Here is a 23,008-nt window from a genome sequence, read left to right as displayed (position 1 = left end):
CCCTCCACTTACTTAGGTCTTCTTTGTGAGGTCTTTATATCTTTTGGTAAATTTATTCCTAGTGCTTGATGTTTTCTGGTGTTTTTAAAGATGGCTTTGTTTTTTAAATTGCATTTTCTATTTGCTGATGTATTAAATATAGTTGCCTTGTACCTTACTTTTGCTTAGCTTCAGTTGATTATTTCTTTGAAAAGAAAATTCTTACACCACCTTTCAAATACTGTCCTCTTATATTTTTCCCCTTCTGTCTATCTTTTAATTTCTTTTAAGTTTGTTCCTGATATTTGGATTTTAAGTATTTCAACTTAATATATCTGCCAAATCCTACAATAATCAGCATTTGAAATATATTCCAAATTTTTGGGATATGATTTTTAATAAAGCAACTGAAAGTTTGGTCTTAGATTAAAAACAGTTTTTAAAACAAATATGTCAATGTTTGTTTAGTTTTCCAATTGTTGAACTTTTATATAAATATTCATTATTCCTCTTAATGTTAGTTAAAATATTATTGAAGGATTTTGTTCATATCTCTGGGAAAAGATATGTAAAATTTTTAAGTTTTGGTTGATACACTAAGGAGTGTTTTAAAAACTCAGTTTTTTAAAAAAATAAAATTTTACAGAGTTTTTAACAAATAGATAATTTTTAAAAAGACAACTTTTACCTAAAGTGAAAGATAGTTTGGATAAATATGACAGTAGGAAATATTAGTTTCTGTATATGTTTGGTTAAACATGATTACAGAAATATCAGTTTCCATAATAAACAGTTCCAGACTACAGCATTTTCATTTATCACTTTAAAGGTCTCACCAATAAACAAAAACAAAAACAAACCGAGCAAAACAAAATAACTTTTTTCTTCTGGTCTTGTCCCATTATGCCAGAGAAAACAGTCTTGAAAAACAGAAAAACAACAAAAGAGCAGTAGTTTGAATATGAGGAGATACAGAATTTGAATATAAGGAGATACAGAATTTTATCAAGAGTTCTTTGTAAATGATAGTTCTTATATTCAAGAACTCTGAAACTTGTAACATGACTTACATTGACTTTTAATATGATTAGGTGCTTTTTTTTCCATATCACAATATATGGATGATAGATGATAATATTTTTCACCTGTAGATTTTTCTGATTTAATTTATTGGATAAAAGTTTATTTGAGACATTTGATAGACTCTGAAATAGGATTTAAGGAAAAAAATGATAATTGATCTCTCAAGTTGCTATAGGGAGTTTCCAAAAGAGCTATAAGTCACTTTTCAGTTATTTTAATCCATCATTTCTAATGTAATATGAACTGACAAAACATGCTGTAGAAATAATAATAATACCTGAATTGTTAAAATGTAAACAGTAAATTTTTTCTTATTTAAGGAAATTGTATAAAAATATTATTAACATTTATAAAACATTATGTTTTCAGGAAAAATATATTCAATCATAAATACCTACTTTTTTTTTCTTTTTTCTGTCAGATCCACCTGATACTCCTAAAAAACTGAATTGTGAAACACATGATTTAAAAGAGATTATATGTAGTTGGGATCCAGGAAGATCAACAGGCTTGGTGGGCCCACGCAATACCAGTTACAAGTTATTTGAAGGGTAATGATAACTGGGGAAAGGTGTGAAGTGGCGAGGAGGACTCTGAAGTACACGTTATATGACGTAGGGAAATGTACCAGATCCCTTATTTTATAAGCAAGATATAAAACCAAGTATGTTATGTAAAATTATGTATTCTATAAATACTACAGTTTAGCCGCATGTAGACTTGATTTCATGTCTCCTCTTTTACAAAGCTCAGAAGGAAGAACCCTTAATGAACAGAGACTGTTTCTGTGTGGCTTATGACTGATTATTTTCTTCCATTTTCGATAACACATTTTTTTCTCTGAATATGTAAAATGTGTATAATTATAAATGTAAACTGTTTATAAAAATTATTCAAAATTTGCCCATTAATTGTGTCCTGTGATATTTATATCTTGCCATTTTGAAATTATTTTTCTTTCAATTAACAGTTTTTCAGGAAAATATGTTCGATTTAAAAAAGTTGACGTGTCTGCAAATGAAAGCTATCATCAGTTACTCTTACAAATGGTTCCAAATCAAGAAATATATAATTTTACTTTGTATGCTCGCAATCCCCTGGGTCGATCAGAATCAACAATTTTAGTTAACATAACTGAAAAAGGTAAGCTACTATGTAAACCAGTGCTTTAAAAATAATTTTGGAAGTGTCTGAAATGCCTTGAAATTAATGAAAAGTGCTTCTGGGGATTACTTTTTACTGATTATTTTTTATAGTTATTTAATATTAATTTTGTTATTTTTAAATGCTTTAAAATATATAATTTCAAGTTTTACTATTGAATTTAAATAAAAATTTGAATTATTCATTTACAAAGAAACTAAGTAGCTCTGTCTTATAATTTTTGATTTCTGGAATATTTTTTTGCTCAAATTTGAAAACCTTTATTGTGCAATACTTATAGACACAACAGTAGTTGTAAAAATAATAAATTAGAGCCTTGTGGACCCATGCCCTGGCATTCCCCAATGGTGTCATTTGGTGTAACTGTAGTGTAGTATCAAAACCAGAGAATTGATGTTGAGGTACATCACTGCGAACTAGACTGTTGACATTGCTCATTTTTCATGTGCTTTCATTTGTAATTGTGTGTGTGTGTGTGTCATCCTATGCAGTTTATCTTGTTCATAGATGATTCATGTAACCGCCACCACAATCAAGATCCAAACCTGATCTGTCACCACCAAAGCACTTCCACATGTTGGCCCTGCCCCCCACCACACACACCCCTGTGCCTTGGCAACAGCTAATCTGTTCTTCCCCTGTATTGCTTTGTCATTTTGAGAGTGTTACATAAATGAAATCATACAGTATGTAACATTTTGAGGTTGGTATTTTTTACTAAGGATAATGTCCTGGAGAACCATACAAGTCACATGTATCAATAATTATTCCTTTTTATTGTTGATGATTGCTGAATTTTTATCAACCCTATTAATGTATAGCTCAAAATAGAAATAAAATGTAGTGATCTTTTTGGCCTTCATTCCCATGGTCAGTCCATGTGCATTAACTCCTTGCCAGGCTCTGCAGCACACAGAGCAGTGGCATAGAGCTGCGATCCCCAACCCCTGGGGACAGGACGCAAAGCTCCACCACCACCCCACCGGTCCCCACCCCAACCCCATTTGTGGAAAAATTGTCTTCCATGAAACTTAGGAGGAGCAGGCTGAGTGAGCCAGCTTCTGTATTTATAGCTGCTCCGCATTGCTCGCATGACCATCTGAGCTCAGTGCCTGCCCCCTAAACTTCTGTGGGAAAATTATCTTCCACGAAACTGGTCCCTGGTACCAAAACGGTTGGGGACTGCTGGCATAAAGACCTTCTCTTAGAGACTCACAGTCAGAGGAGAAAGAGCTTGAACCAAGTACATTATCAGTACATGATGCCGTTGCCTTGTTTGTAAATATAAGTTAACTTTTATCAATTATTCCTTCCTGGCATCTTTGTTATTTCCTGATTTTCACCTGGGGCCATGATGACTACATTTTATCCTCGAGTGGGTAGTATTTGTATGTTTGTCTGCCCTCTGCCGTTTCAACCCTAATACCTATGTGATTCTTTTCCACCACTCAAGTGGGTGTATGCATTGTCACCAGTAATGCAGTTAGCTTTGTTGTACCTTCGTTCTTGCCAAAACCTCAACCTGAAGTGCTTTTCTACATTTGTTTTGCCAGCTTTAGAATGATTCTTCCCTCAAAACTCATCTTAAGTTCCATCTTCACTGCAAGACTTCCCTTACCATGCTTACATTTAAATTCCTATAGCAGGTACTATCCGTACCATGCATTAGAACTTTGTGTGTATACTCTTACTCATTTTCTTTTGTTTTCATGGTTATTCCCCAAGTAGATTAGAAATTCCTTAAAGGTAGAGATTGTGATCTTACTACCTTTTAGTATTCGCAGCACCAATTGAAGAACCTTGAGTATGATTGGGTCTTAAAAAATGTTGGCATGATGTCAGCAGTAAAAGTGAGGTTTGTGGCTTCTACAAATATTGGGTAGAATATTGTTGTTTGCACTAATGATACCTTATTTTTTTGTTTTTTCATTCTCACTGCTCATGTTAGAAGATAGCTTTAAGTAATATATAAAGTAATTAATAAATAAATGTATAAAGTAATTGAAATAAATGTATAAAGTAATTAATCTTTAAAATTTTGTTTACAGTTTATCCCTATACTCCTACTTCATTGAAAGTGAAAGATATTAATTCAACAGCGGTTATACTTTCTTGGCATTTACCAGGCAGCTTTGGAAAGATTAATCTTTTATGTCAAATTGAAATTAATAAAATTAATTCAGTACAAGAATCGGTAAGTAAGATTCTTCTATAAACTTCCTTTGTGATTATTTTGGATAAAACCTTTTCACAGAATGCATTAAGTAAATTGATATGGTTAAGTTCTCAGATTATTTATTGTAGTGATTTACTAAGAACCAAGAACGACATTATATATCAGTGTAATAGCATTATATTTACCACATTTGAACAGTAATTGTAATAGTGGATATTATAGAATGTAAATATGACTTTTACTACTCAGAATGTTCCCAGGTGCAGTATGGTACCTGGCACATAGCTGGTGTTTGGTCAGTTTGTGAATGAATGAGCAGTTTTGCCATAACCTTTAGCATCAGTTAATGGATTAATTGGCACCAGAGAGCAGAAGTGATTTTTAAAACTGCAAAGTGCAGCAGTGGAAACCAGTTGTAATTGGTAATTATAAGTCAAAATTTGACTTTTTAGTGCATTTTAAATATTTAGGTTGACTTTTATACCACACCATCTTGTAGTTTGTGGTAAGTCTAAAATAAATGATATTGCACTTAACTATTCATCTGGAAATGTACTGATTTCTAGAAAATCAGCCCAAACTATAAAATATAACCTGAAAAGCTGCTTTGATAAGTCAGTGGAAGCTAACAGGCTTTTGTGAGACATGCAGATCTTCAGATTCATTTGTAATTGCTTCATTTTAATTTTATTTATTTAGTTTAAATAAGTATTTGTTGAATATTTACTACATGATGAGCACCATACTAGGGGTTCTTTGTGACATATTAACAAAGATGCATAAAAGATGATGCCTGCCTCAAAGAAGCTTCCAAGTATCATCTGAATAATATATTTAATTCTTAAGATCATCTTCAATTACTAAATTATGTGAGGGTTTATTGCATCACTGTGACCATTGACTAATTATAAAAATTTTATCTTCTGCATAATTTAATTGATAATTATTACTTAAAGCCAATACTTGGATTAAAAAGATATCCTAATTTTTTATTGTCATGACAGTATAATTTCATTGATTTGGCATTTATATAAGAATTTAAATATTACAGTGGATGAGCTGCTTTTGGTATTATATATGCCACCTCACATGGACATTTGGTTGATTTATGTTACAAATGTGAAGGCTTTCCTACCAATAAAATGTGTGTATATGTGTATTCATACACACATGGTATAGACACATATATATACACATACTTGTTTGTTTTCTCATAGCGGAATGTCACAATCAAAGGAGTAGAAAATTCAAGTTATCGCATTGCTGTGGGCAAGTTAAATCCATATACTGTATATACTTTTCGGATTTGCTGTTCTACTGAAACTTTCTGGAAATGGAGCAAATGGAGCAATAAAAAACAACATTTAACCACAGAAGCCAGTGAGTTGCCTAAGTGATTTATGGCTAATTATTGCTATGTATCTTCAAGTTTTACAACTTTTTCTTTTAAAGAAAATGTTACCAGAGTCTTTAGAAGCAGGGGAATACTTAGATAATAAATTATGTAATATCTACTAATAAAATATCACATAGACATTTTAAATGATGGGTTTTAAAGTTTTGTCATAATGTGGAAAAATGTTTGGCATAAATTCTGTAAAAGTACGAGGGACTTCTCTGTCTACACTGTGATGTCAACTGTATTACAACAATGCATAGGAAAACAAACTTGAAACTGTGGTACAATTATGGGATGATTTTTCTCACAGCCTTTCCTCCTCCTGTTGGAATTTTAGTCATTTATTTGACTCTAGTTGCTTTTTTCTCTAAAACAATTATTAATAAAGAGAATTTTTTAGAGTTTTTATCTGAGACCTAGGCCTGAGAAATGATGTGATTTTAAGGTATAAAATCAGATAGCTGGTTTTCTGAATATGATAATTTCCAAAGACAGAATAGTATTCAATCCTTGAATAACCAGATGTTACCTTTAAAAACAAAACAAGACAAAACTTAAAAATAGATATGATTTTCAGGAATCATTTGTGGGGGAGAAGGAAAACTTTTCATTTGCCCCCAAAAGTTATGCTGAAAGGTTGACTCATAATAAGGCAGATTAAAAAGAGAGAGAGATTACAAATTTCTTTACCACTTACATGAGGAGAATCACAGAGTGATTATGATTATCCCAGTGGGGTCTAGAAGTTTATATACCCTCATTTTAGAGAGGAAGAGGAGATGAAGAATATAGGTAATTCTGTTTAAGGGCAATAAAAAAAAAATGGTTGTTAGGAAGATGAATAGATACTTGGATTAATGAATGGATGGAGGAAAACAGATTAACTTGTAAGTGATTCTTTGGAAATTAAATTAACCTGAGAGACAGGTATTATTATCTTTAAAATGGATTAGGCCAGGTCTGGTTGCATCTTGATCTTCTATCCTGCAATACATTGGGGTAACAGGGAGGAGAAGGAAAGACGATTACTCTTCCTGATGTGTCCATCTGGTTTTTAATGAAGATAGAGGGAAAGCCCCTTCCAATGCCTGTTGATCTCTAAGGGCCTTTAAATCAGAATACTCTTTATATCAAGGAGTATATATCATATTTTGGGGTGAAATTCCTCAAGCTCCTTCACATTCAGTAAAAGATAACAAATGCTTTATTTGTATTACATAATCCAGAAAATATAAAACTTCCTCGAAAAAAAATTAACAAAGAGTAAAAAGCAAAATGATAGATGTTAATCCAGATTTTGCCTCTCCACCTGAAGAGATGTGAAAATAGAGATGAGGGCCTTTGTAGTATGTGTAACAGGAGGTGAGAAGGGACTACAGGCTGGACTGGGGCCGGAAGATCCACTTTCAAGGTGGTTCACTCCCATGGCTGTTGGCAGGAGGCCTCAGTTCCTCACCGTGTGGTCTTCTCTGTGGGCCTGCTTCAGTGTCCTCATGACATGTAGCTAGCTCCTCCCAGAGCTGATGATTGAAGAATGTTTTTTATGAGCTAAAATCAGAAGTGACGTACCATCGTGTCTGCTGTACCCCATTGGTCCCTCAGGCCAACCCTGACAGAGCGTGAGAGAGGATGGATATCAGGAGGTGTGGGGATCATTGGTCATTTGGGAGACTGGCTGTGACAGGAGTTTTTGCCTTAAGTTCATGAGCTGTTGTTGCCAAGAGGAAACATCTTTTTTGCACCTCACTGAGATGAGGGCTTTAATTCATTCAGAAATGCATTACAGATTGGGTATCCTAATCCGAAATGCTCCAAGATCCAAAACTTTTTGAGGGCTGACATGATGCCACCCATAAGTATGTAACACAAACTTTGTGTCATGTACAAAATTATTTAAAACATTGTATAGGCCAGGCGCGGTGGCTCACACCTGTAAACCTAGCACTCTGGGAGGCCAAGGCGGGTGGATTGCTCGAGGTCAGGAGTTTGAAACCAGTCTGAGCAAGAGCGAGACCCTGTCTCTACTATAAATAGAAAGAAATTAATTGGCCAACTAATACATATAGAAAAAAATTAGCCGGGCATGGTGGCACATGCCTGTAGTCCCAGCTACTTGGAAGGCTGAGGCAGGAGGATCGCTTGAGCCCAGGAGTTTGAGGTTGCTGTGAGCTAGGCTGATACCACGGCATTCACTCTAGACCGGGCAACAAAGCGAGACTCTGTCTCCAAACATAAATGAATCTTGTGTTTAGGTCCCATCCCCAAGATACCTTATTATGTATATGCAAATATTCCAGCATCTGAAACACTTCTGATCCCAAGCATTTCAGATAAGGAATATTCAACCTATATGTGCTGAGAATTGTCCTAGTTACCAGGGACACAGCAATGGATAAAATACATCTTTCTGCCTGAATTAGGAATAAATTAAATGAATACACACACACACATATAATATATACATATATAATATATACATATATACATACACATATATGTGTGTGTGTGTGTGTATATATATATATTACATATTAGATGATGATGAGTGCCACAGAGCAAACTAAGGGACAGGAAGGGGGTGGGGGGTGAAGATGGAGGTGGGGGGGTAGGGTGTGAAGGGAATTGTAGTTTTAAATAGCATAGTTAGGAAAGACCTTATTAAGATAATATTCGTACTGAGATATAAAGGAGATGAGGGGCCGGACGCGGTGGCTCACGCCTGTAATCCTAGCACTCTGGGAGGCTGAGGCGGGAGGATCGCTCAAGGTCAGGAGTTTAAAACCAGCTTGAACAAGAGCAAGACCCCATCTCTACTAAAAAAATAGAAAGAAATTAATTGGCTAACTAAAAATATATAGAAAAAAAAATTAGCCGGGCATGGTAGCGCATGCCTGTAGTCCCAGCTGCTGGAGAGGCTGAGGCAGAAGGATCGCTTGAGCCCAGGAGTTTGAGGTTGCTGTGAGCTAGGCTGACACCATGGCACTCTAGTGGGAGCAGCAGAGTGAGACTCTGTCTCAAAAAAATTAAAAAATAAATAAAAATAAAGGAGATGAGAAAGCAAGCCTCATGGTTTAAGAGAAGAGAGTTCTAGGCAGAGGAAGAGAGGACACAGAAAGTGCACAGTACCTGAGGCAGGGGTCTGTGGTATATCTGAGGGACAGCCAGGATGCCAGTGGGTGGCCAGAGATGTCCTGACTTGAAAGACGGGGGGTGACAAGCACTGGGGCTAGTCAGGGAGGCCTTGGAAGATGATTTTAACCCAGTCTGAGGGGCCTTGTGTTTTATAAAAGTTGAGAGCTTTTCCATTGCTTCATTTGCTAAGTGAAAGCCACTGAACTGCTTCACATTTTATTAAGAATTCCAGATACCCTAGAAAAAAGTTTAAAGCACCATGGTATGTATAGTATGTATCTGTCTTCAAGTACTAACTTGTAAATCTCCTTTCTAGTTCCTTCAAATGGACCCGATACTTGGAGAGAGTGGAGTTCTGATGGAAAAAATTTGATAATCTATTGGAAGGTAATTATCTAATTTTTCCTTGTGCATTTACATAACTTCATTATACAGAACTGCTTTTGGTTATCAAGGAGCTGAGATTTCGGGCTTTGTTTGCGGTATCGCAGAGAATCTAACCTGGCTTGTAAAGGCCCCCAAATGCCTCATCACTCCTAATTCCCCACAGTCATTTTAGCAAGGATCTTCAGTCTCAGATCTGACCATTCTTTAGTGTGATTTTTATGAGGCCTATAAAGGATTTCATGAATTCCATCTTCCTCACCTAATGTCAAAAACTACATGGTAGAATCTCTAATGTTTATTACATTTTTTTTCTATGAATGGGGAACTGATTTTTAATATATTTCATGTGCAATTTGTTTCTCTTAAATTGTGCTATAATATGCCAATTATAAAGTTTGGCATGGTTTTATAAAATATTTAGATGAAATATGAATCACATTATATTTTACTAATCTTTCTGTATTAGAGCATTTTGTTGCTATATATTTTTAAATATTTTATGAAGGTCAAAAACATGAACAGTTGTTTTCTACATTAGATTTCATATGGCAGTCATAATAGGATTCTTTTAAGTAGTGAATTTTGTTATTGAAAGTAAAACTTAATTTTATTTTTACAAAAATTTGACATCTCTACAACTTTGAGTGAAGTGGGGTGTACATGCAAGGTCAGGGTGAGTTACGTTGCTTTGAGATCATCTGTATTTGACTGTTGCTTCCACTTCTGATTAGAAAATCCCCTGGCTTCTCCCAGCTGTCTGTCGGATTTCCTGACTATATAGCAACTGTTAAACAAGTTACTACAATATAGAGACAGTTTGGAATATTGTTAAAACTAGGTGGAGATTTAACACAAGGACTAAAAATGCTGAAGTGATTCAGATTTTAACTTCACTGACTATGTTGTTGCCTTTATTTGCCAAGTAAGGGCATGTTTGGGTGGAAAAGTGTGTTGTTTTGGATATGGTGAGTTTTTAAAATATGTGCCACTGAGATATCTGAGTAGAGTCTAGTGGGTAGTGGTTTGCTGTAAGGCTCTGGCGCTCAGGGGAGTGGTCAGAGCTGAAGATGTAGCTTTGAGTAGCACACACACGTGCAGTCACTGGGGGGAACATGGGAGGTTGTAAGTGGGCCAGGGATGGAGCCCAGGTGATAGCAGCATACAAAGCACTGGCAGAGGAGGAGGACAAGGAGCCTGCACAGGAGATTGGAAAGGTCAGAGGGGCAGGAAAACCAAAGAATATAGAATTATAGAAACCAGATGGCAGGGAGCTGTTTCAAGGAGTGAGTGGCCACGAGTATCACAGGAAGTGCACAAGTCCTAGAACTATAGTCTGCCACTGGAGCAGCCACTGGGGAGGCATCAGAGACCTCCGCTGGGGCAGTGTTTGCAGCAATGTTGTTAACATGAGCCCAGTCTGGATCAGCAGAGCCCATACACTGACATATAAATTGGGGCGATTGTTTTGAAAAGCATGTTAGCTTTATAAATGAAGAAGTTTGAATGTTCATTTTCTTGTATTAAGTAAGTTCACTTTTGGAAATTCATATTAAAAAATTAATCCTAACTATGAAAAAGAAAAAAACGTGTCAAAAAAGATTCACCAAAATATTTATTTTAGTATTGCTAAGAATTGGGAACAACTGAAATTTCATTTATTTTAGGAATATTCAAGTATACTAGTAAAAATGCTACATGAGTTATAAAATCATTAAAATATATATAACTGCATTAATATGGACTAGTGTAGATTTTAGAAAATTAAATAAATACAAAATTTTATAGTATGGTTAAAACAGTGTTAATAAAAATCTACACCTAGAAAAACAATGTGAAAGAAATATCAAAATGTAAGTGACCTTAAGAGGTTGGAATATGGGATATTTTTACTTGTTTTCTTTCAACTTTTGTATACTAAATTTTCTGTAATGGGAATATAATACTTTAAAGTGAGAAAACAATAAACATTTTTTAAAAACCACACTTTTTTGTTATTAAGTAGATGCTTCTGACCACTTGTTAAAAATTTTCTTCTGAAAAATGTGAAGATAAATATTATTTTGTGTTTACCTAATTTTTAAGTTTCTGTGTACTCTTACTGCTTATAGAAAATAATAGTTTTTCTTCAGTATCATTTTCCTGCTTTTTCTGGGTCTCAGTGGATTTTAAATGTTTCACACTGTTAAGAATGTCATCTTTTCTGATGTTACCTTGTTACTGTTAATGTGGCATCTAGTTTGGACAGATGGCAACTTTTTGCAACTTTTCATAATAATTTATTTCTCTGTTTTTCATAGCCTTTACCCATCAGTGAAGCTAATGGAAAAATACTTTCTTATAATGTATCGTGTTCATCAGATGAGGAAACACAGTCCCTTTCTGAGATCCTTGACCCTCAGCACAAAGCAGAAATACAACTTAATAAAAATGACTACATCATCAGTGTGGTGGCCAAAAATTCTGTGGGTGCATCGCCACCTTCTAAAATAGCTAGCATGGAAATTCCACATGGTGAGTGCTTGAGATGATTTAGTATATGAGAATAGGAAATTAAAGTGAAAATTTTTGATATACTTGCTCTTATATAATGTCAGCATTTTTCTCATGCATCCTGCTGCTACTGCTGCTGCGGAAAGAGGAACAAGCCATTGAGGTCTGCTCCTCATTGAGAGAGAGCAGTCATTAGTGTTGACTTGAAGCATGTGCACTGGTAGATAAAATAATCACGGTATTCAGTTACTTTATAGCATAATGTTAGAGAGTTATGGTAGTGGATAGTGCTCTTGGGGAAGAAATATTTTAGCCATTTATTCAAATACTGGTTTCAAATCTCTCTCCAAGGCTAGGAGAGTTTATGTTATGTCAGCTGTGCTGTTTTGCACACTATCAGGCAGGAAGAAATACTCACTTTAATTGACAGCTTTTGATAAGAAATTGGAATTCTTTATTGATAAGAAAGTTTTCTTAAGTCTAAGATCTTCAATATAGGCTTTAAAAAAATAACTGTTGTATAATTTTAAAATTATTTAGAATCTTCCTTTAAATTTTACACATTTCCAGTGACTAGTATACTCCTCCTTAGCTTCTACCTTGACACCTTTTTGAGTCGGGTTTTGAATGGCGATTTGTACCTCTTCTTTCACTTAAGTGCTCTTTCAAGTCATTGCCTGTCCCCACTTTGCTGTCCTGCCCCAATATGGGAGCACCTTTCTATAACCACCCACTTACTCCTAGAGGATGAACAGTTGGTCCAGTTAGGGTCCTCTAAGTATCTTTTCAGCTCTAGCTTGAGGCAGTTTCTTACTGCTTGTTACTTAACTGGTTCTTTGTTCTGTTTGAGTCAGCCGTAAGAGAATTAGGAGGAAGGAATGGGGACACATCATGCATGTCAGAGATGCTGAGCACGGGCCAGAGCCCAGATGGCAGTGCTGGCTGGTGTTGCAAAAGCCCCAAGGTAGTGCTTAGAACAGCTGGACTAATGCCTCTTCATGTTGGCCTGGCAAAAATAAAAGAGAGATGTGCAAACATCCATAAAAAGATAACCTGCTGATTTAGATTGTGTCTTTCATTGCTCTCACAGTGCTAGGCAATGGCTGTGCTGTCTTTTAATTCAAGAGCTGCAATGCCCCCTTTTCCGTGGGTCCCTCTGAGGATGGTCATTTACAGGACTAGCAATGGTCTAGTCATCAGCATTCAGACAATTAGCAAAGCCCCAGAACAAATCCCGAGGTGGAGACCCTGCAGCCTCAGCTCAGGCTTACACTGTGGCTTTTTAATCACATTGAGCCAAAAAGCTGTTACGTTCAGCCTATTCTGTCTTCTAAGCTAAGGCTTCTAAGCTAAGTCGTTGTCTTGCGTTCAGTAGTTGTTTTATGAATGTAAATTTTGTTCAAAAAACCTTTCTATGGCTTTTTACTGAACCCTTAAATATAAGTCAGTCATAGAAGTTACTTCTTTTCTCCTGTTTCTGTAGAAATGTCCCTCTCCCTTTTGACCACACTGCCCTAACATCCACACCCCAATTCCTCATTCCCAGCTTGGGCCCCCACTTTTCACCTAAGTGAGATCTGGCCAGATGGGGAAACAAAACCTCTCCACAGCCACCACCAGTCCCCTCCCCTCAGCCTCTGCATCCTGCCCTGGGGTCCCCTGGGGCGCTGTGTTGCCTTCCTCTCCCTGTGCCCACAGGCTGCCCCCCTCCCAGTGAGGGTTCTTCTCGCTCCCATCCTGCTTCTGGTCAGCAGAATCCCCCTCAGCCCAGCTCTGGGCTAGCCACAGGCTTCCTGGAAAGGGAGAGAAGGGGCCAGTTCATCCACTCTTGCCACAGGTTTGGCCTGAGCCTGCTGTGTGCTCTCACAGAGAGCTGATGGCAGATGCTGAGAAGAGGCCTTTAGACTGCCCATGTGTCCTCCCGGCCTCCCGCCTCCTCCCTGTCTTCCAAGCCCTGTCCCCTCCAGTGCCCTCAGCCCTGTTGTTCCTGGCCCTGATCTTCATGTCCTGGCCTCAGTACATCACTGCCCGATACTAGGTGCTTTTTTCCTTTTTAGCTTTTTCTTTCTGATGCTCTGTTGGTCTGTGCTATAGTTGTTACAGTAAAAATAACAAAGCAACACTTCTAATATTTGCTAAAGGTTTATCTAGTTTGAGTATTATTTTATAATTTCTTCACAGTGATTTTTATAACTCATCCATTTTCATGAGGTTTGCCTTACATTGTTGTTTTTAATGCCAGTAACATATCTTTCTTGTTGAAGATGATGTGAAAACAGAGCAGGCTGTTGGAATGGGAAAGGGGATTCTCCTCACCTGGCATCACAACCCCAACATGACTTGTGACTATGTCATCAAGTGGTGTAACTCATCGCGGTCTGAACCATGCCTTATGGACTGGAGAAAAGTTCCTTCAAATAGCACTGAAGCTCTCATAGAATCTGGTAAGGTGGATTTATGTCTCTCAGTTAGAGTTCTGAAAAAATATTCCTAAAAAGTAACACACATGGAACTGGGTGTGGTGAAATTATCATTTTCCTCTACCGCTGGGCGGGTGTGAGTGGGTTTAGCATTCCCGGAAGTTGGTTTATGGCAGTATGTACTGAAGGGGTTCAAACCCTTTGATCTAGTGATTACTTGTCTGGGAATTTATTCTAAGAAATAATCCAAGAACAACACAGGTTTACCCCTAAGAATGTTCACCACAACATTATTTATAATTGTGAAAAATTAAAAACAACTCAAATAGCAAATAAGGGAATGAGTACATAATGGTACATCTATAAAATGGAAAGTTAAGTAGCATTAAAAATTATATATGAAAGATTTAAAACAATATGGGGAAATACTCATGAAAAAAAGACTCCAAAATTACAAGCAGTGTGATCTCAGCTGTGTGTCTTTGCTGTTGTTTGCCCTGGGCTGGGGCTGGGGAGAAACTGAGCACAAAGGGCTTGACCCACCCTCACTCTCCTGCTGCAAGGCAGAGGGCACCGGACACTGTGCAGCTTGTGTTCCGCACCTGCTACTGAGCCTGCGGGCCATGAGCAAGCTACCAGTGCCCTGGCGCAGCCTGAGAAGCTTGGCCTCAGGCGTATTTGCTCACCTACGAGCTGAAACAGCCTCATCCTTTGGAATCAGAGCCCCTTTTCCAGTACCAGCATTTCTTCCGAGTAGCTAATGAGGGTGTGTCATGCCTGTTCCCTAGGCCTTGGGGTAATTGGGGTGGACTAGGGTAGGGTGGTGTGGATGTAAAGAGAGTATCTACAGATACAAGTGTTAGCTGAGCCCTATGGGATGTGGAGAAGTGGGCCCCATGATGATTGAGGGAGGAGAAGAACTTTCTGTGCCAGAGCAGATGAGCAAAGGCCCTGCAGTGGTTGAGAAAACAAAGACTCAGAGAAATTAGGTAACTTGCCCAAGGTCACAAAATTAGTATGTGATAGAACTGGTGTTCAAATTCAAGGCTATTCAAAGCTTCAGGAGGCTGGGAATGTTATCTTTTATTCATTACTGAGCTTCTAGAACATCAGGTGCCACTAGTGAGCCTCTTATTCCTTTCTCTTCCTGTGGTCTACTCTTTCTTATGCCCTCAGTACGTTCCTAGTGCTCTAAACCACTGAGACTCTTTTTTATTTTAAGGTGCCAAAGTCCTATAGATTATCGATAATTTATAATTTTAACATAAAACAAGGTACAGATTTACTAATCTTTATGCACTATAAAGACTTTAGTCTTTAACTTTAGTCTTAACCTCAGGATACTTTTCCACAAAGAAAAAAGTTACAAAACTAAACACAGTTGGCTGAGTTTGAGTTTCCATTGATATTTACTTAGATCTTGCCAGCACTTAGCAAACATTTAAGAAAAAATATTCCAAGAAGAAAAGTTAAAATTTAGACAAGTCTCTCCAATTTTTCTTTGGATTGTGTGATTTTAGAGGCTGACCATCTCACATTTGAGCCTGTAGACCACTGACATTCTGTGGGCAAATAATTAGAAAACCGATGGCTTAATCACACTGGAATCATTGCATTCAGCAAATTAAAGGCAATTTCGAATGCTGCCATTTCTCCTCCCAGCATTTTCTTCTGGGCTGGGGGCTGTTGAGCTGCTAATTGCCCTTCAAGGCCCTGCTTAGGTGTCAGCTTATGGTAGCTTTTTCTGATCTTTTTAGACTCGTTTGGTCTCTCATTTAAGGTTCCACAGCATCTGCTCTGTACCTCTAGTGTAACGTGCTGTCACAGTCACCCCATTCATTTGTCTTTCCCACCACTCTGCCAGGTCTCTGTGCCAGGGACCTTGTTTTGTGCATCTCTGCGTTGCACACATTGCACATGTTTTATTGAGGAGGTGCTTAAAAGGGCCTTTTGAACTGAAGTTAAGGTACTTCCCTGGTATGTCTTATGCAGTTAACTCACCCAAGGACACTTCATGGTGATACTATAAAGAGGAATCGACGCTAAGTACAGTTCCTTTAACACTAAAGCTTCAAGACAGAGTGAACTTTTAGTTCTGCTTCTTGGAGCAAAGGAATGGAGTAGTGGTTTTTTTCCAACCCAGCAAGAACATTACGTAGGGAAGGGATTTATAGAGGCATGATGTGGACCTGCAATGGCTTAGTGAACTGACCCTGGATCAAATCTGGAAAGAAATCATCATTGCTTGATTTGTAAGGAACAAAATGTAAGCCTGGATCTCCTATGCAAGGAGATGCCATCTTATAGATAAACTTTTCATTACAATAGAAGTGAATTTGTTTAATTTTTTTGTTTAGTCATTTTTCACTCTATTTACCAATTTTGAAAATACAGATGTATTTTTTATAAGAAAACATTTGTTTAAATTTGGCTTTGGGAATTTCAAAATGTTATTTTAAATTTTATATTTCTAAACTAGATATTCATATTAATAAATATTTATGAAAATTTATTGATTGTGTTCATCCTGTAGATCAGTTTCGACCAGGTGTAAGATATAAATTTTTCCTGTATGGGTGCAGAAATCAAGGATATCAATTACTACGTTCCATAATTGGATATATAAAAGAATTGGGTAAGTTAAATGTATAAGTTGTTTTTAGACTTATAGGTAATATGGAAACTTATAAATCAACAGCAGTAGTAAGAATGAATTCTAAAAATAGATAGAATTAGATGTTTAGTTCAAAGAAGGTAAAATAATTTATATGGTAAATAATTTATATGGTAAATTTATATGGTAAATTTGATTACTTATTCTTAACCCATTTGTTTTAAGGGAAAATGTTCCAAGAAGGAAAGTTAAAGTTTAGATAAGTCTCTCCAGTTTTTCTTTGTATTGCATGACTTTTTTTAGAGGCTGACCATCTCACGTTTGAGCCTACAGAGCACTGGTGTTCTCTGGACACATAATTAGAGAACTAAAACTTTAACCACACCACAATGAAATTCACAATTTTACTGTTGTCATCAAGAAAATTAAATCTTAACTTGGATGTCAAAATATTTAATTTGCACTTATAGAAGTTTAAAAAAACAATTATTCAGGATTATCAATAAAGAAGAGAAATACTAATGAAGTCTGTTTGAGTAGCTACTTAAAGATTTTGCATAGGTTGCTTCCCTAGGTATGTGTTTTGTCTAAAAGTGGTATTGTAAGTTCTACCTTTGTGCCTAAAAACATTTTTTCTGTGGTTATTAGTATATAAGCTTCACTACAAAAGTGTTCATGGTAATACCTCTGGAAGTTCATGATTAAATAGAGAATAAAGTTTCAATTTCAGGTTTAGTTATTTTGGAAGCTAGAAATCTCACGAAATGTTACTGTCTTACTTTGTGTGAGTAAACCCTCCTTTAGCAGTTGACTTTTTCCTTTCACAGCTCCAACTGTGGCACCAAATTTTACTGTTGAGGATACTTCTGCAGATTCTATATTAGTAAAATGGGAAGATATTCCTGTGGAAGAGCTTAGAGGCTTTTTAAGAGGATATTTATTTTACTTTGAAAAAGGAGAAAGAGACACATCTAAGATGAGGGGTTTGGAATCAGGTAAGTGTAATAAATTATTAGTATGAATACAGTGTGCTTCTTAGAAGTTTCTCATTATCCACAAAAGGAAGAGGAGGAAAGAAGAGAAAAGAAAGTGCTGCTCAGTAGTTGAATCCTGGTTTCTAAAACTGTTTGAAAAATGGGGAAGTGAAAATACAGTCAATTCACAAATATTTTAGTTTTAATATTTTAGTATGCAATAAATGATATGTAGTTTTTCAGAAATCATTTAAATAATTTATTCTGAAGCCTTTGATTATAAACCCAAGAGGACAGAGATCATCTCTTATTATAGCCTTGCATGATCCATAACATAGTATCTCAAGAAGTTTACTTTTAAAAAAAATGAGTCATCTTTTACTTATAGTAATGGAGGAGAGAAACTCAGGAATCCAAATAAACAGCTTCAGATTCTCCGTTGTAACTCGCCCAAGAGCCATCAGCCCATTAGCATCATCCCTGGCTGTGGCCTTAATAAACTGGCAAACTTAATTGACTTGATTGGGAATGTGTGTTTTCATTAAACCTTAAAAAATACAGACAATCCTTGACAATGGGTAAGTGTGTGTCCAAAGACTTTAGACATACAATTTTGTATTTGTAGCTTTACAAATACAAAATAGTTTATACAAATTTCTGGCTTTTCCTTAAATTATATTTGTCGGGAGTCAGATGTTTCTTACTCATAGCCACAAACATATCATCTTTTCAATTTGAGAGCTCTCATTTCCCTGGATGACCTCTCCTTGGAAAGAAATCATTTTAATTATTTAATGCCTGTCTGACAAGTGGAGAACAACAGCTCGGCATTGAGATGCTGACTGGGCACTCTTTGTGTCACTCCCCAGAGCAGCTGCCTTCAGTGTGCGCCTCCCCCCAGTCACTGAGTTCTGTATTTCCTGAACCTTGGGAGTTGCCTGTGGATGAGGGAAATCCTAAATATCAAATTCTACAGACATCCAGCATCAATTTAATAGTACAACTTTCCCCAAATGCTTGGGAATTTTACACTTGAACCAATGAAAATGCTAGCATCTGGGGTTCCAGTTGCTAGATCAGTTGCTAACCCTCAGAAAGCCACAAAGAGAGAGGGAATGGAAGACGCAAGATAAGACCAAAAAAGAAGACTCAGAAATTTGGGAAGTGAGACAGATGACTTAGAAGAGTGGAGGATGATGAAATCTAAGTCAGGTCTCATGGAGAAGTGACTGGATTCATCCTGTCAAACTGGGCAATGTAGGGAAGATGGTGAGGATGAATCTGGGCTGAGTAGGGGAGGTTGAATGAAGAGAATTTCTCAGAACTATGGGACCTGAGCACAGGTAGTTGTCCCCCCAATCCACAGTTTGAATTACCCATGGTCAATAGCAGGCCAAAAATAGGTCAGTACAGTACATTAAGATATTTGGAGCAAGAGAGAGACCACATTCACATAACTTCTATTACAGTATATTATTATAATTGTTCTATTTTTAAATTGGTGTTAATCTCTTACTGTGCTTAATTTATAAATTAAACTTTATCATCGGTATGTGTGTGTAGGAAAAAACATTGTACATATAGGGTTTGGTACTAATTGTGGTTTCAGGCATCCACTGGAGGTCTTGGAACATATCCACTGAGGATAAGGGAGAAGGATTGCACGCAGAGTTAAGGATTCATTAAGTATACGTAAAATAAATAGAGAAAAGATCTATGGCAAAGAATGTCATCATGAATTTTCAGAGCACTTACTATATAAAGAAAAAAACCCTAGAAAAAAATCACGTGCAAGGAATTGGGAATAAGAATGTCCTCAGATGTCCTGGCAACACTAGGTGCTAGAAAGTACCACAGCAATGTCTTCAAATACTGAGTGAAAACTACTTTCAACCTAACATTCTATGCTCCATCAGTCAGCCAATGTGAGAGGAGAATGAAGACATTTTTAGACATGCAGGCCTACAAGTATTTACTGCCCTTGCCTTGTTTTTCTCAGGGAGCAAGTAGAAGAGTGCCTGGCAATTAGCAAAGGAAGTGAGGAAGCCCAGGAAGCAGCAGAGGCGATAAGGCAGAGAGTCCCTGGAGGGAGGGAGGGAGGGATGGGGGGCGGAAAAGGTGACATGGGACTGGGATTTTACTGTGTTTGACCATGTGGAAAATGATGTTGAATCTTCATTGGAGAATGTGGGGAGAATTAGGAATTGGTATACAGAAAATCAAGCAAATGAGGATAAAAGGCATTTAAAACACTGGAAAACAAGAAGGGAAACATACCAAGCGATTTTTGTCTTAGCAGTAACTCATTATGTGAGTTCGCCAAATGTTCCAGTGTTCCTAGATGAATGCCGTTGTGGGGAGAGGGCAGCAGGGGGTAAAAGAGCTCAGTTTTCATCTGCCCTGACAGGACATGAGTTGATAAGGTCTCAAAGTTCAAAATCAAGAGCAGCTGTCAAAGTTTGTCATTTTGAAGTATGGAGGCAAATACCCAAAGAAACTGATAATGTGGTTTTGAAGTGGCTGTGGGGGTGAGGGCAGGGGCTGGTAGGGAGCTGCTGCTTTTTGTTGTTAGCCACTTAGTACTATTGGAGTTTTTGAACTATCATCTTATATTATTCTGCTTAAAATTTTTAAAATAAAGTAATAGTTTAAACAATTCTTCATACTCTCTTTTGAAGTTTGACTCAAAGGCTTTCTCATTAGTCTCTCATTTGGGATCCACTGATCCTTTTCTGAGTGAGTTGAGTTCCTCTCTATTGAACTGCACTCTCGCTTCATCCCTGTCTCTCTCTCACTCACCGGAAGGATCAGCCCCGGGGGCTTTGGGTTGTGGTGGTTTTCATGCTCTCAGTAGCAGAAAGGGAAATGACTTCCATTGGATGCCTGCTACATTCCAGGCATTATTCTAAAGGGTGTGTATGAAAACTTCACGCAGCCCTATAGCCCTGTGAGGTGAGTCGTCATTCGTGATGTGATAGTGTTCTTTTTTTTTTTTTTTGTTAAAGCAGACAGGGTCTCTTCCTGTCACCCAGGCTAGAGTGCAGTGGCACCATCATAGGTCACTGTAACCTTGAACTCCTGGGGCTCAAGTGATCCTCCCACGTAGCTGGACTACAGGCGTATGCTGCCACACCCAGCTAATTTTTTAATAGGTGTATTTTTTATAAGTGAGACATAAAGGTCTTGCTTTGTTGCCCAGGTTGGTCTCAAACTCCTGGCCTCCAGTGTTCCTTCTGCTTTGGCCTCCCAAAGTGCTAGGATTGTAGGCATGAGCCACTGTACCTGGCCCATAATCTGTTTTGTAGTTATTAATAGAAAAATTCAAGTTCAGAGTGGTTTAAATGCAATAGTAGGCCCAGATCACATAGCAACTGACTGGCAGAGGTAGAACTTGAATTGGCTCTGGCTGGCTCCAGAGTCTTTGGCTGGGGGTGGCTGTAGCCAGACCCACCTAGAAGGGCAGTTGATGTGACAGGTGTGAGTAACCATGTGTTTAATATGAGTTAGAGATAAATAATAATAGTCTTCATTTGAAAAATAGGTCGTTCTGACATAAAGGTTAAGAATATTACTGACATATCCCAGAAGACACTGAGAATTGCTGATCTTCAAGGTAAAACAAGTTATCACCTGGTCTTGCAAGCCTATACAGACGGTGGATTGGGCCCAGAGAAGAGTATGTTCGTGGTGACAAAGGAAAATTGTAAGTTAAAGATTGCTGTTGAGATGTTTTTCATCCTTAAATGTATAATGTTCCTAGTGATTTTTGGTTTATGTAGGAATCCCTCCCCTGCCTTTTTTTAAATTTCTCATTTTGTTGCATTTTTACGACTGGTAGAGGGAAGTATTAAAATGCCATGAGACGACTTCATGTTTATTCTTGTCAGTTATTTGAAGCTATTTCTAAATGAGTACCTAAGACATTAATGTCTGTAGTCTAGAGGTCTAAATTCATGTCGACTTTATATAATGGGCAACCAGTTTAAAATTTTTTGCCCCAGCTATTCTGTCATTTTTAAGGTATCCAGGGAAAAGTAAAAGAAATGTCCTTTAAGAATTTTTGTACAGCACAGCACTCGTAAATTTGAGATGAGAGAAGAGTGACAGGCTTGAGTGCTGTCTTTCAGCCAGCAAAGAACTTTCATTTGATCTCGGGCTTATCCTCTAGCCATGAGTTGGGGTTTATACGCAGCTGTTGAGTTGTTTCTTTAAAGCGGTGGTTCTCACTAGAGGATGATTTTGTCATCTGGGAGTCACTTGGTATTGTCTGGTGTCACCTTTGGTTGCCTAGTGGTTGGAGACCAGGGATGCTGCCAAGCTTCCTGCCGGCACAGGATCCCCCCAGCCCCAACCCAGGGAAGAGCTCTCTGGCCTAAAATGTCAAAACTGCCAAGATTGAGAAACCCTGCTAATACTAATCTAAGTATTAGTGTAAAAATTATTACAGTTCTTAAAGGTTATGTTTTAAAACTTCTTCTGGAATATTACATTTTGTATCGCTGGAGCAGTTAATTTTGATTTTTTTTCTAAATAATCTATCAACCTATACTAAAAATGGTGATTTTAATATTTGCAACATTGTCTTTTCAGCCGTGGGGTTAATTATTGCCATTCTCATCCCAGTGGCAGTGGCTGTCATTGTCGGAGTGGTAACAAGTATCCTTTGCTATCGGAAGAGAGAATGGTAATGGTACCTGTGTTTACTCTTGCTCTTTTGTTCTTAAGGACACATTTACATAGTTTTTGTATTAAGTATATTTGTTTAGTTGTAACGAGCTAGTAAAAAGTTGTTTTAGTCAGAATTAATGTTGAATTTAATATTAAGCAAGAACACAACATATTATTTAAAAGTCTTAAAACTAATAGGATATAAAAGTGTAAATTTTTCCCTACTGTTTTCACTAATAAAGTAATAGCAATTGTACTAAAAAAATTTACACACACAAATATATATGGCACTAGCTATCTGCAAGATTAACTGTAATTGTATGATGAAGATTTCACTTTTCCTGGTGATCTGTTCAGAAAATCTGGTCATTTTGGTCATTTACGCATTCATTCGACAAATATGAATGACGCCTTCCCTGTTAATGGGGATATAGTGGTGAACAAAAGGATCATGGTCCTTCTAGACGTATAGTATTGTGGGGAAGAGGGACAGTGAACCACAACATCCAAAAGATACACGCT

At 37.1% G+C, this 23,008-nt stretch overlaps 1 protein-coding gene across 4 annotated transcripts in view; it reads left to right on the top strand.

The window, feature by feature from the left end:
- Nucleotides 1–23,008, top strand: part of LIFR (LIF receptor subunit alpha) — a 109,924-nt gene that overhangs the window by 78,352 nt on the left and 8,564 nt on the right. For all 4 annotated transcript variants that reach the window (XM_012736478.3, XM_076007977.1, XM_076007976.1 and 1 more), the window contains exons 8-18: nucleotides 1,484–1,613; nucleotides 2,033–2,205; nucleotides 4,275–4,420; nucleotides 5,620–5,782; nucleotides 9,250–9,320; nucleotides 11,618–11,831; nucleotides 14,075–14,254; nucleotides 16,764–16,865; nucleotides 17,672–17,839; nucleotides 21,360–21,521; nucleotides 22,409–22,502. In XM_012736478.3, the coding sequence (XP_012591932.1) occupies nucleotides 1,484–1,613; nucleotides 2,033–2,205; nucleotides 4,275–4,420; nucleotides 5,620–5,782; nucleotides 9,250–9,320; nucleotides 11,618–11,831; nucleotides 14,075–14,254; nucleotides 16,764–16,865; nucleotides 17,672–17,839; nucleotides 21,360–21,521; nucleotides 22,409–22,502 (1,603 nt within the window). The remainder of the gene's footprint in view (nucleotides 1–1,483; nucleotides 1,614–2,032; nucleotides 2,206–4,274; nucleotides 4,421–5,619; nucleotides 5,783–9,249; nucleotides 9,321–11,617; nucleotides 11,832–14,074; nucleotides 14,255–16,763; nucleotides 16,866–17,671; nucleotides 17,840–21,359; nucleotides 21,522–22,408; nucleotides 22,503–23,008) is intronic.

The sequence above is a fragment of the Microcebus murinus genome, chromosome 11, assembly GCF_040939455.1.
Source record: "Microcebus murinus isolate Inina chromosome 11, M.murinus_Inina_mat1.0, whole genome shotgun sequence".
In the NCBI taxonomy this organism is placed as follows: Eukaryota; Metazoa; Chordata; class Mammalia; order Primates; family Cheirogaleidae; genus Microcebus; species Microcebus murinus.
This window is presented reverse-complemented; position numbering and strand designations above follow the sequence as displayed.